Source organism: Elgaria multicarinata, chromosome 1 (assembly GCF_023053635.1).
Source record: "Elgaria multicarinata webbii isolate HBS135686 ecotype San Diego chromosome 1, rElgMul1.1.pri, whole genome shotgun sequence".
Taxonomy (NCBI): Eukaryota; Metazoa; Chordata; class Lepidosauria; order Squamata; family Anguidae; genus Elgaria; species Elgaria multicarinata.
This window is the reverse complement of record NC_086171.1, coordinates 95,444,427-95,458,437: the sequence shown is the minus strand read 5'-3', so window position 1 is coordinate 95,458,437 and position 14,011 is coordinate 95,444,427. Positions and strand designations below refer to the sequence as shown.

Sequence of the window (14,011 nt, the reverse complement as noted above, 5' to 3'; positions counted from 1 at the left end):
TCCCCCATTCTAAAAGGTTGAAATGTATCTCCTAAGCTAAAGGTTTTTACATGAGGATTTTAACCTGATACTTTACTAAGCATTCTGCTTCCAGATTATTTGTGGGATTAAGATTGGCACTTTTACACATTTTTACAGGGTTTTCTTTCTCTGTTTTTCTATATGTTCCATTACACAACCTCTGGGGGCACTGTGGAATAATGGTATGGCCCAAATACATGAAGGTTCCATACTGCCATTCAGTCAGTCAGTCAGTCAGTTTATTGCGTTACAAGCAGTTAGCCATTATACACAAGTTATAAAAGAGAACAGTTTACAATAAAAATAATTGAGCATCATAAAAGGGGTCACTACCCAAACCCTTCATGCATTGTGAAGAACGTATCTGCATAGACTTAGCTAAAAATTTCGACACTCTAAAAGAAACATTTTTTTGCATCTGATAACAAATGACAGACTTTAACATGTGATGAGGAGCCCTTCAGCGATTTTAGCAAGGGAGAAATTTATTTATTTATTTATTTATTTATTTATTACATTTCTATACCGCCCAATAGCCGGAGCTCTCATATAGAAATATAATATGTAAATATTTCTAAGATCGTTATACATAGGACATTCAAGCAAAACATGAATTAAGTCTTCGATGGAGACTGCATTGCATCCACATATTCTAACTTTAATTGGTAATCTCTTATATCGTCCTAGCTGAACTGCTAAAGGGAGAACATTTAATCTTGCCTGTGTAAAGATTATCCTCAATTTAATGTTGGGTATATCCACCAGATAACTTGGTAGAGATAAATAAAATGGCTTGAAAGAATTATAGAAAGGGTTAGTTTTACAGGACTTAAGCTCTTCTGACTGAGACTGCATCTCTATATCCTTCAACCTTTGCAATAGCCGGGCTTTAGCTTTATCATGGCCCTGGGATAAGAGAAAGGGTACTGAAAATCCCAGATTCATTACAACCCCTTGCATTCTATGCATCCATGAGTCTGAGCCCTCCTTGGCCAATGTCATCAGAAGAATCTCTGACAATTGTTGGAAGATGGATTTTAACCAAAAGAGCAGGGCTAATCTAAGAGCTCCCGCTCTAATTGGCATAACTCCTGCTTCTGCACGCAGGAGTGCCAACTTTGTAGAGCTGGGCGCTGCCAAGAGTCTGCGCAAAAAATTGTTTTGCTCTTTTTCAAGTTGATCTAAATTTGCAAGCGCCCACAAGGGAGCTCCATATAACAACATGGTGGCCCTAAGCTTATAAAGTTCCATTGTGGGCTGAATCAAATTTCCCCCTTTTGTTCGGTAAAATCTTAAAAGCCCGTTCAAAGTTCTTTCCGCGAGCAACATACTTGCTTGAACCTGAAAGGACCAGTTGCTCGTCCAATGAAACACCACACCAAGATATTTATAAGAGGAGACTTGCTCTTGTTTATTCCCATCAATTTGCCAATTGCAGATTTTTTTGGATTTACCGAATATCATAGTTTTTGTCTTTTCATATTTGATGGAGAGAAGTTCGTTCTTGCAATAACTACTAAATTGATTCAGCAATCTGTGAAGGCCAATTTGGGTATAGGAGATCAACACAGCATCATCTGTGTATAGAAGGATAGAAAACTTCTGACTACCAATTTTAACTGGGAAATATTGATCGCCTCTTAAAAACTCAACGACATCATTTACATAGAGGTTAAAGAGGAGGGGTGCAAGCAAGCATCCCTGCCTCACACCTTTTGTGACTGGAATCGAGTCTGTTAGGTGTCCTCTATCTAATCTGATTTTCAAAGATGTATTAGAATAAAGAGCCTTTATACGTATTAAAAGTTTCTGGTCAATACCCAGAGACTGTAGTTTGGTCCAGAGGCGTTCCTGTGGGATAGAGTCAAAGGCAGCTTTAAGATCAATGTATGCCACATAAACATGCTTTACAATACAATAGATGAAGAAGCATGTAAAATAGTCTTTTCTGGTAGAGAAGATGGGCCAGGGAAGTCTCTTGAGGACTGGGGATTTTTTAGTCACAAAAGGGGTAGAAGAGGTAGCCTTACTGCATCTAAAAAAACTTGGGTAGAGATGACATCAAACCTAGCTAAAAGAGCCTTCTCCTTCATAATCATTACTGGTATTTTATCAGATCTAAACAGTAAAATACGTTTTTGCACTAGTGGAGGGGCATACAGCTTATCCATAGACACTAAATCAATTTCCTTCAGTGGTAGTTGTAATAGATAACTAAGATGTCTCTGTATAGAAGACAAGGTGTTCCATTGGATAATACGGTTTCTGTTAGGGTATACAGTTAAAGCTATCCTGTTAGGCTGCAGAAGATTTGAAGCAAACTGAGAACTCACGACTGCAGATGACTGAGAAAAGTAATCAGGTACCATCTTATTAGGAGCCCTGGTATCATCTATCTTTTTAATAGGTGACTTAAATAAGGGAACAGAATTTTGCCCCTTCATGACTGTTACAAGACTATCAACTCTATTTGAGATATCTCTAAGTTCCTTATATATATTTTCAACCGTTAGGGCCACCAAGTTATAATGCTCTTCCAAAAGAAGCCTATCATTACAAAAGGAAGCAGACTTTCCCTTAGCTTCATCAGCATTATCATTAACTACATCTATATTATACTATTCTGATTTATGACATTGTTTCCAGCACGTAAAGGTTGGGGCTCAAAACTCTCCACCTCCAACACACTAAATCTGTTAGAGGTGGGGATAGTAGGCTTGCAAGTATCTAATTTATAAAACTTATCAATTCTAAGCTGTTTAGTGGAGGGGGGACAAGGATAGTTCGAACTGGAGTTACTACGAGCACGCTTTCTCAGACCCATTGAAGTTAACGGTTCCTCGTCAATCAGACAATAATAAAATAACAAATCAGATTAAATTACTGAAATACACTGACTAAGGGGGCTTCCACACACAGTCTTCAGGGCTCCCCGAAAGCGCTTCAGGGCGCCCCGAAAGTCCTAGTGTAGCTACCTGGTCAGAAGAGACGGAGGAAGAGGCGGCGGCGGCAAAAAGTTCCCAGGGCCCGGCAGCTTCCTTGCCACCGAACCCAACTCCCCACCGGCCTCCTGCTGCCGGCGAAAGAGCCACCCGGGTTGGAGAGCTTGGCGGAAGAAGGTGAGCTCTCCACCCCGGGTGCTCTTTCGCCGGCAGCAGGAGGCCGGCCGGGAGTTGGGCTCGGCGGCAAGGAAGCCGCCGAGCCCTGGGAACTTTTCACCGCCGCCGCTGCCTCTTCCTCCGTCTCTTCTGACCAGGTAGCTACACTAGGACTTTCAGGGCGCCCTGAAGCGCTTTCGGGGTGCCCCGAAGACTGTGTGTGGAAGCCCCCTAATAGAACGAGCAACCCACACCCCCAAATCTAGCAACATACAGACAGACAGACTCTAAAAATGAGAAAATTAAAAACAGTTACAAATTAACTCTACTTGTACAAATCAACTCTGCTTATAGTCCCAGAGAGTGGAGATGTATGCTTTCTGAAAATAAATTCCAAAGATCAAAGCAGCTGTAATTCATTAAAATTTCATTTTTGTTTTCCTTCCTTGAGGCTAAAAGATAAAATAAAAAATAAGAGTAATAGTCAAAATAGCTAAGATAGTAAAAATATTAAAATATTGGCTAAGATATTAAAAATATTAAAATATTAAACTAGAGCAGCATAAAACATGAACCTATTCCCTTCCCTCCAAGCAGGGACTTGTTTGTTTGTATATTATGGATGTTCACTCCTCTTCTCCTCACAGCCAAGTTTGCTGATCGCAAAGCACACTCCGGAGTCTTTATTTGCAATGAGGCAGTTCCTCTCGCACGGCTTCTTGCCCACGGCGGAGAGCCTCAGGCCAAGAGCCCTTTGTCTCTCGTCGCAGGCTTGCGCCTCCAGCACCCTGGTCCCTTTAGTACCTGTAGGAGTGGGCAGGACAAACAAACACTCTCAGGCTCTGCAGCAGCCCTCCAGCCCTGCTGCCATTCAGGGATATACCAGACCTTCATTAAGAATTGTAGTGGTACCATCCTAGAGATCTTGGTGAAATTTCTCTAGAGCCCTATCAGCTCTTCCAAGAAGAACTTAAAGAACAAGGCAGCAACTGCAGCTATGGGGAAAGAATATTGAGCGTGACCATGATCATGAGCAAGAACGCATCAGCATGCTGAGGAAGGCAGTGGCAAGTTGGGGTTCAGGGTAGAGAAATGTTGGAAGAACCCTGGGAAAGAAATAAGCACTTGAGATTTTGGGGATGTCCCTAATTATTTAATTACCTTAGCTAACATAGGGTGCTTTAGAATATTCATAAAACTTTATGTACATTGACTCACCTAATTCATTATGTCTCCAGTATTGTGCAAATATATCTCTTGCACGTTGGCACCTTGCTGCTAGTTCTTATTGTTTTATTGTTGTTGGCTCAGCCCAATTATGCACCTAACAACTTGGGGAGCTTGGGTATGGGGGGCTTACAGATATGGAGAGTCATGGGGATTAGACTAGCCAAGTGAGGGGAAGCCCATTAATACCCACCCCTTCTTCTGGTATTACCTCCAGCCAGTGATCCATGTTGCCCTGCCAGTTTTGTCTCAGACCTGGTGGCACAGCTGCTCACTGCCATCATAAAAGCACCATCCATGAATTCATAATAAATCATTAGAGTATCAATGTGACTTCTATTACCTGAGTGGGACTGATCTTTCTCAGGTAACTACTAACTTGGATTGGGAACATACCCATTGATGTTTCAATAACTCCAGTCCATTCTGAGCACAGTTCAGGGTGCTAATGCTTATCTTTAAAGCCCTACATGGCTCGTGATCTGGATACCTTAGGATTCACCATCTCCTCCATGACCCTGCCTGTACACTAATAATCGCTAGAGGCTCTGTGCAAAGTGCCACTCACCTGCCTGTTGAGTTGATGTATATAATGACCAGGGAGAGGGCCTTCTCCATTGTGGCATTCCTTTCTTTGAGATGTTCTCTGCAGAGCAACTGGCCTGATACCAGTTCTGATGTTCCAGGTGAAGACCTGTTTAATGCACCCAACCCTTTTAATGTTTTATGATACTGGTTTTAGATTGTCTTGTGTACGATGATGATGACACTGAGAACACTTGCTGTTGCATACTAAAAACTTATGAAATAAATGATGTTGCTGTGAATTCAACTCTTAAAAAATAATAATTGAATGTCCTGTGGTCTGCCTCCTTTACCTGTCAATCATAATCGGAATTGCACAATGGGCTCCTTTATTTTCCCTGGCTGGATACGGAATCATACATATCATGCTGTGCAGACATAACCCTTCAATTGGTAATTTGGGAGGGGAAAATTGGAAGGTTGGATTCAGTTTAGAAAGAAGCAGGGGCAAACAGCTGACTGACAGGATTCCTGTTATGCTTGTTTTTGAAGAGCTGTGCATGCACAGCAACCATTTAAATAGGACCAATACTTCTCATCATACTTTAGGGCGCAAGGTTGCCATTGGTGTCAACCACATAGCAGCAACATCCAGTCCTTCAGGGGGGTTCTGTGCAGCACTTCTCCCACCACGGAACATCCATGGAGAAAAAAAGGATATGAAGAACTAATTACGTATTTTTCAAATTTGGGATAGGAGAAACATCTTCAGTGACCTTCTCTACTGTTGCTTTATCTTAATTCAACTAGACATCAGTAATCCATGACACCAATTTTGTAGGTAAAGCATTCAGACACCCCAAAAAAGATTCAGCTGTGGTTGGAATGACTATAGTGCAGGAGTCCTAAGGGAGGATAAGCTTTGTGGTGCAGTTTGAGATAAATCTGGTGCCCTCCAGATGCATTGGACTACAATTCTCAACAAGCATGAAAATAGGCTATGCTGGTTGGGTTGATGGGAAGGCTGGTCTAAATGCAAAATTGAATGAGTGGTAAATTTTAATCTTGATGTTGTTATGGGGCAGCTTTCCTTTATTGAAAACTGCTCCCTATCTTTTAAGAATGCTTGTGCCCCTCAAATGGCTCAGTTCACTATGACAATAACCTGTGGAGGTAATATACTATGGGTGTCTTTTAAAGACACATACTTAAGCCCCATGAACAATGCATTTGCCTTTCCTCACTGTGCTGTTGTTTATAATTGTGGGTAGAAAGCATTTACATAAATGATCTCCCCTGACCTACCATTTCCACTAATTATCATCACATGGATGGCCTTTGAGATGCCAAGAGGTGAGTAAAGCCGGGATGTGGAAGACTTTCATAGCTACTAAACTGGTTTCTGCAATAGAATATTCACCCGATCAGCATTGGAAACTATGCAGTATGAGTTGTCTCCCTTGCCACCTTATGGCCCCAGCATTTTCTTAATTACCCGCACCACATTGTGGGTTGTGGTGTCATCTGAACCCAGCATGTGGCACAGGGGGGTGGCTTCTAACCCATCCCAACCCCTACTACAGATCATGTGAGATGGGTTAGAAGTCATCCCAGCTGTGCTGTGCGTTGGGTTTGACAACACGGAAACCTGTGACATGGCAAACGGCAGGCAGACACGGGCGCAACAACTCACAATGCACAGCTTCCGCTGCTAATCATGTGAACCTGGCCAGTGCCACCCAAACACATATGAACTGTGGACATGCTTTGAACATTTTCTTTCACCTTCGTAGAAAAAAACACTGTGTTTTTCAGAGGTTTTCAAGTGTGAAAAGAGATGGCATTTTATCATCAATTAGTAGGGAGCTTGTGTTACATTAAGAAGTATCACAACAGGATGGAAGATTGCCATCCAAAACTCTTGAGGACACTGGACTTTTCTTCATGCACACTTCAGACTTCAGAAAATTGTGCGTTCTTTATATGATGTCGTCAACCTCCAGGATGTCTCCCACAATGGACCCCACAATTGTTGTTTTTAAATGGATACTGTTGTTTTTATGTGTGTGTGGTTTTTTTTTTTTTAATTGTATACTTTTAATGTTTACTATTTTTAAATGTTGTAAACCGCCCAGAGAGCTTTGGCTGTGGGGCGGTATATAAATGTAAATAAATAAATAAATAAATAAATAAATGTCTCCCATGTTTTTCCCTTTTATCCCACTTTCAAAAAGATCATAGATCATGTGAAAAGGGACGTTATTCTGATCTATTGGCTGTGTGAAATGCCAACATAGTGCACAGTGCATATCTAGTGGCTGTAAAATGAAACACGCAGAAACATATAGAACTTGCCGAGGAAGGTCTTGTGTCTGCCATGGAAAGTAGCCCATCATAATCCCTCAAAGAAACAGAAAACCTCAGTATGGACACACATTTTTTTGGCTTACTGTACAGAAGTTCACTGTCTCAAGATTATCATGAACGGTCCTCCCACCACCATGAGCAATGATTCCACTCACATTTCACAAACTGTTTGTCAAATTCTTTTATTAACAGCAAAAATTAGGCTAGAGAGGCATTTTGGGTTGAAGAAACTGGTCTGTAGTTTAGGTACTGCAAGCTTTGCAGAGTAGATTCATTAGTGCCGCCATAGCTCAATCTTCTGGCTAGTACTGATTGTGCCTCCTGCCCTTTTGCTAACGACTCAGGGCAGTTAGAAACAAGCCATTCTCCAAAGCAAAAAAGCACATTACTTTCTGGTTATAAATAAACCACAAAACACAAAGGGAAGCAACCCCCAAACTAGTTCCTTTGCAAGCAGACAGAGACACACACACCCCAGCACACACCACACTGCAAGTCCCCGCCCCTCACATTTCATAAAGCAGGTTACTTGACCTTTACAACAAAGGACAAAGTTTCCTTTTGGCAGACAGTAAGGAGCCACATCCACAGATCTTGTACTGTACAGTTACACAGGTTTCTGAAGGCTATAGGAACCCATCCCTGTCCTGGAATAATATTAGCAGGGCTCATAATTTAATAGAGTCCCCACCAATACAGATTCCCCCCACCCCAAACGACAGCTGCTGCTGACATTGTCTCCCAGGGAAACTAGCTCTAAGGGCAATGGTGCCACAGCAGACCATACGTGTTTAGGAATCTGGATGTCAGGCCAGCAGCCACTATTACAGACTTAATAGCCTTGCCCATGAAGTTAGCCCAAAAAAATCCCACCCTTTGGGCTCATCTTCTTCATACCCTCTATAGGTATCCAGCCATAAAACAGCCAATGACAAATTGGATCCATAGCCACAGCTGGGTGTTGGGGTGCCCTGAAGACAAAGTCTGATTTGTGTGACAGATAGGAGCCAAATAAAAAAAGGCAACCGAGAAGTTTGCCTAGAATTCATATGGGCTGGAGGGGTGAATTAGCAAAAGAGGTCAACAAGAGAGCAGCAGTTCTGTGTACTTTTATAGCACAGCATTATAAAATGGAGGAGGGAACAGAATGCTGACGAGGCCAGATAAGAGACAACAAAACAAGTGGAGCTATCTCCTCAACTGCTGCTATAGAGCTGAGCCAGCAGCTGGCTTCACTATACCTAAACACACTAGGAGGTTAGTCAATAGAATGCAGTGCAAGTGGGCTAAGCACATGGAGTGGTTAGGCAGAAAAAGCTCTCAAGGTTGGTCCTTTGCCTCAGAGTCTTTATCATAGATGTAACTTCCAACAGCACCCGTGTTCACTCCTGCAAAAAGAACAGAAGTGTCAAAAGAGGGAAAATGAGGACAGACAGAAGGGTCAGGTACATCTTAATTTGTAGAATGACTCTACACAGTGCAGGCTAGGGCTCAGATTTCGGAAGAACTCTGAATCCAGCCAGGGGTTTACTGAGAAACAGCCAGAACTCTAAAGGGTTATTTTAGGAATAGGGTTCAGCACCTTGGAGTTTTGGCTGGTTCTGACTAAATTCCAGAATGGATTCACAACCCCAGCAAAATCAGAGCCACCAGCCTCTATTGCCTCTACATGATCTTTATTATTATTATTATTATTATTATTATTATTATTATTATTATTATTATTATTTTATTTATTTATATAGCACCATCAATGTACATGGTGCTGAACAGAGTAAAACAGTAAATAGCGAGACCCTGCCGCATAGGCTTACATTCTAATAAAACCATGATAAAATAATAAGGAGGGGAAGAGAAAGCAAACAGGCACAGGGTAGGGTAAACAGACACTGGGTAGGGTAAAACTAACAGTATAAAGTCAGAACAAAATCAAGTTTTAAAAGCTTTAGGAAAAAGAAAAGTTTTTAGCTGAGCTTTAAAAGCTGCGGTTGAACTTGTAGTTCTCAAATGTTCTGGAAGAGCGTTCCAAGCATAAGGGGCAGCAGAAGAAAATGGACGAAGCCGAGCAAGGGAAGTAGAGACCCTTGGGCAGGCGAGAAACATGGCATCAGAGGAGCGAAGAGCACGAGCAGGGCAATAGTGTGAGATGAGAGAGGAGAGGTAGGAAGGAGCTAGACAGTGAAAAGCTTTGTAGGCCAACAGGAGAAGTTTATATTGGATTCTGAAGTGAATTGGAAGCCAATGAAGAGATTTCAGAAGTGGAGTTACATGGTCAGAGCAGCGAGCCAAGAAGATGATCTTAGCAGCAGAGTGGTGAACAGAAACCAACGGACTGATGTGAGAAGAAGGAAGGCCAGTGAGAAGAAGGTTGCAGTAGTCCAACCGAGAAATAACCAATGCATGAACAAGAGTCTTGGCAGAAGAGACAGACAAAAATGATCGAATCCTGGCAATATTATACAGGAAAAAACGACAGGATTTAGCTACTGCCTCAATATGAGGAATAAAGGAGAGCGAGGAATCAAATATAAAGCCAAGACTACGAGCTTCCTTGACTGGAGTAAGCGTAACATCATTGACAGTAAGAGAGAATGAGAGATGAGGAGAAGGTTTAGGAGGAAAAACAAGCAATTCAGTCTTTGCCATATTAAGTTTCAAACGACGATGAAGCAACCAAGCTGAGATATCTGAAAGACATGCCGAGATACGATCGTGAACATCAGGAGAAAGATCCGGAGATGAAAGATATAATTGTGTATCATCGGCATACAGATGATATTGGAGGCCATGAGATTGAATAAGATTACCCAAGGGCAACATGTATAAAGAAAACAACAACGGACCAAGCACTGAGCCTTGGGGAACCCCTACTGAAAGGGGAAAAGAAGAAGACAAGCTGCCATTAGCCAACACGCTGAAAGAGCGACCCGCTAGATAGGAGGCAAACCAGTTATAGACAGAGCCACAAAATCCAAGGTCATGAAGGGAATCTAAAAGAAGATCATGATCAACCGTGTCAAAGGCTGCAGTTAGATCAAGGAGAATAAGAACGGAGTAATGGCCTTTAGACTTGGCAGTAAGAAGATCATTGGTAATCTTAGTAAGGGCTGTTTCAGTGGAGTGCAAAGGACGGAATCCAGATTGAAAAGGATCCAGAGCAGAGTTACTAGAAAGAAAATCAAGACAACGAGAGTAGACCACACGCTCCAGGATCTTTGAAACAAACGGCAACAAAGAGACAGGTTGGTAGTTAGACAGAGATAGCCTATCAAGAGTAGGTTTCTTGAGAATAGGAGAGACTGTAGCATGTTTAAAAGCAGAAGGAAATGAACCCGAGGACAGAGAAAAATTAATAATATGAAGCAAGGAAGGGAGGATAGCAGGGATAAGATTAATAAAGACGCGAGAAGGAATCGGATCACGAGAACAAGTGGAAGGCTTCGAAGAGCGCAGTATTGTAGACAGTTCATCAGCTGAGACCGAAGGAAAAGCAGAGAAATTTGCAGGAGGAACTGACAGATGAGGAACAGGAACTGGAAGAGGAGCAGAGCTGGCCAGATTATTATTATTATTATTATTTATTTATATAGCACCATCAATGTACATGGTGCTGTACAGAGTAAAACAGTAAATAGCAAGACTCTGCCGCATAGGCTTACAATCTAATAAAATCATAGTAAAACAATAAGGAGGGGAAGAGAATGCCAACAGGTACAGGGAAGGGTAAGCAGGCACAGGGTAGGGAAAAACTAACAGTAGAAAGTAACAGTAGAAGTCTGCACAACATCAAGTTTTAAAAGCTTTAGGAAAAAGAAAAGTTTTTAGTTGAGCTTTAAAAGCTGTGGTTGAACTTGTAGTTCTCAAATGTTCTGGAAGAGCGTTCCAGGCGTAAGGGGCAGCAGACGAAAATGGACGAAGCCGAGCAAGGGAAGTAGAGGCCCTTGGGCAGGCGAGAAACATGGCATCAGAGGAGCGAAGAGCACGAGCGGGGCAATAGTGTGAGATGAGAGAGGAGAGATAGGAAGGAGCTAGACCGTGAAAAGCTTTGAAGGTTAACAGGAGAAGTTTATATTGGATTCTGAAGTGAATTGGAAGCCAATGAAGAGATTTCAGAAGCGGAGTAACATGGTCGGAGCGGCGTGCTAAGAAGATGATCTTTGCGGCAGAGTGGTGAACAGAAACCAACGGGCTGATGTGAGAAGAAGGAAGGCCAGAGAGAAGAAGGTTGCAGTAGTCCAACCGTGAAATAACCAGTGCATGAACAAGCGTCTTGGCAGAAGAGACAGACAAAAATGATCGAATCCTGGCAATATTATACAGGAAAAATCGACAAGATTTAGCTACTGCCTCAATATGAGGAATAAAGGAGAGCGAGGAGTCGAAGATAAAGCCAAGGCTACGAGCTTCCTTGACCGGAGTAAGCGTAACATCATTGACAGTAAGAGAGAATGAGAGATGAGGAGAAGGTTTAGGAGGAAAAACAAGCAATTCAGTCTTTGCCATGTTAAGCTTCAAGCGACGATGAAGCAGCCAAGCTGAGATATCTGAAAGACATGCCGAGATACGATCGTGAACATCAGGAGAAAGTTCCGGAGATGACAGATATAGTTGTGTATCATCGGCGTACAGATGATATTGGAGACCATGAGATTGAATAAGCTTGCCCAAGGGCAACATGTATAAGGAAAACAACAACGGGCCAAGCACCGAGCCTTGCGGAACCCCTACTGAAAGGGGAAAGGAGGAAGACGAGCTGCCATTAGTCAACGCGCTGAAAGAGCGACCCGCTAGATAGGAGGCAAACCAGTTATAGACAGAGCCACAAAATCCAAGGTCATGAAGGGAATCTAAGAGAAGATCATGATCAACCGTGTCAAAGGCTGCAGTTAGATCAAGGAGAATAAGAACGGAATAATGGCCTTTAGACTTGGCAGTAAGGAGATCATTGGTGATCTTAGTAAGGGCTGTTTCGGTGGAATGCAGAGGACGGAATCCAGATTGAAATGGATCCAAAGCAGAGTTACTAGAAAGAAAGTCAAGACAGCGAGAGTAAACCGCACGCTCCAGGATCTTTGAAACAAACGGCAACAAAGAGACAGGTCGGTAGTTAGACAGAGATAGCCTATCAAGAGTAGGTTTCTTGAGAATGGGAGAGACTATAGCATGTTTAAAAGCAGAAGGAAATGAACCAGAGGACAGAGAAAGATTAATAATATGTAGCAAGGAAGGGAGGATAGCAGGAATAAGATTAATAAAGACGCGAGAAGGAATCGGATCACGAGAACAAGTGGAAGGCTTCGAAGAGCGCAGTATTGTAGACAGTTCATCCGCAGAGACCGAAGGAAACGCAGAGAAATTTGCAGGAGGAGCTGACAGATGAGGAACAGGAACTGGAAGAGGAGCAGAGCTGGCCAGATCAGAGCGGATAGTTTGGATTTTAGCATTGAAAAAAGAGGCAAAGTTGTTAGCAGACAGAGAGGCGGGGAGAGATGGCGGATTAGGCTTCAGAAGAGAATTGAAGGACGCAAAGAGCCGCTGAGGATGCCTAGCATTTGACTGGATCAGCGTTGAGTAGTACTGCTGTTTGGCCAGTGAGATGGCAGAAGAGAAAGAGGAAAGTACAAATTTGTAATGGACAAAGTCTGCCCGATCCCTGGTCTTACGCCAAAGGCGTTCAGCTGCCCGGGAACAAGAGCGAAGGTAGCGGAGGAAAGAGGTGAGCCACGGTTGGGGTTGAGAAGGGCGAACTATCCGAGTTGTAGATGGAGCAAGATTATCAAGAGCTGAAGATAAGGAGGAATTAAAGAAGGAGACAGCTGAGTCCAAGGAGACAGCCGAAAAGACAGAAGGAAGAGAGGAGGCTAGAGACTGAGAAAAAGCCTCATAATTGATAGATTGCAAGTCACGACAAGAGCGAGAAGCAGGACGTGAAGGAGGAGGATTATGAGTAATATTGAAAGAAACTAGGTGATGATCTGACAACGGAAAGTGAGCAGTAGAAAAGTCCAAAACAGAGCAATTCCGAGTGAGAACAAGATCCAGACAGTGTCCAAGGGCATGTGTGGGTACATCAGACCAAAGCTTAAGATCATAAGAGGAAGATAATGAGTGAAATCGTAGAGCTGCAGCGTCTTGAGGGTCATCCACATGAATATTGAAGTCACCAAAATAAGAGTAGGACAGTTATCAGAGAGGAAGAAGGACAGCCACGAATCAAAATCAGAGATAAATTTTGAGGACGAGCCTGGGGGTCGATACAGAACTGCAATCCGCAGTCGCAATGGAGCGAAAAGCCTCACCACATGTACCTCAAAAGAGGAAAAACAATGTGACGGTGGAATGGAAAGAGGCTGGAACTGGCACAAACTAGATAATAAAAGACCCACACCACCACCCCGACCCTCTGGGCGACTAGTGTGAGAGAAAGAGAGTCCTCCAAGAGAGAGGGCAGCAGAGATGGCAGTATCATGGGCGGGAAGCCAGGTTTCAGTAAGAGCAAGGAGGTGGAGAGACCTAGAGATAAACAAGTCCTGAATGACAGGGGTCTTAGAAGCAACAGAGCGACAGTTCCATAAGGAACACGAAAAAGGCAGCTGAGAAGAGGTGAGACACCGAATAGCAAACTCATTATCTAACTGTGGATCCTTATGTGGTCCAAAATAACACCATTCACTTATAAAAGGGAAGTATCAGCAACCTGAAGAAATCATAGAAGCATAGTGTTGGCCAGCCAGTCCAACCCCCTGCTCAGTGCAGGAATCCAGTTTAAAGCA

At 42.8% G+C, this 14,011-nt stretch overlaps 2 protein-coding genes across 3 annotated transcripts in view; both read right to left on the bottom strand.

Annotated features, from left to right (window-relative positions):
• Positions 1-14,011, bottom strand: part of CRIP1 (cysteine rich protein 1) — a 191,988-nt gene that overhangs the window by 48,333 nt on the left and 129,644 nt on the right. The gene's annotated exons all lie outside the window — the stretch shown is intronic.
• Positions 7,953-14,011, bottom strand: part of LOC134403285 (cysteine-rich protein 2) — a 102,563-nt gene continuing 96,504 nt past the window's right edge. Inside the window, exon 8 of the mRNA XM_063133342.1 lies at positions 7,953-8,626. Within this exon, the coding sequence (XP_062989412.1) occupies positions 8,559-8,626 (68 nt within the window). The 3' untranslated portion in view covers positions 7,953-8,558. The remainder of the gene's footprint in view (positions 8,627-14,011) is intronic.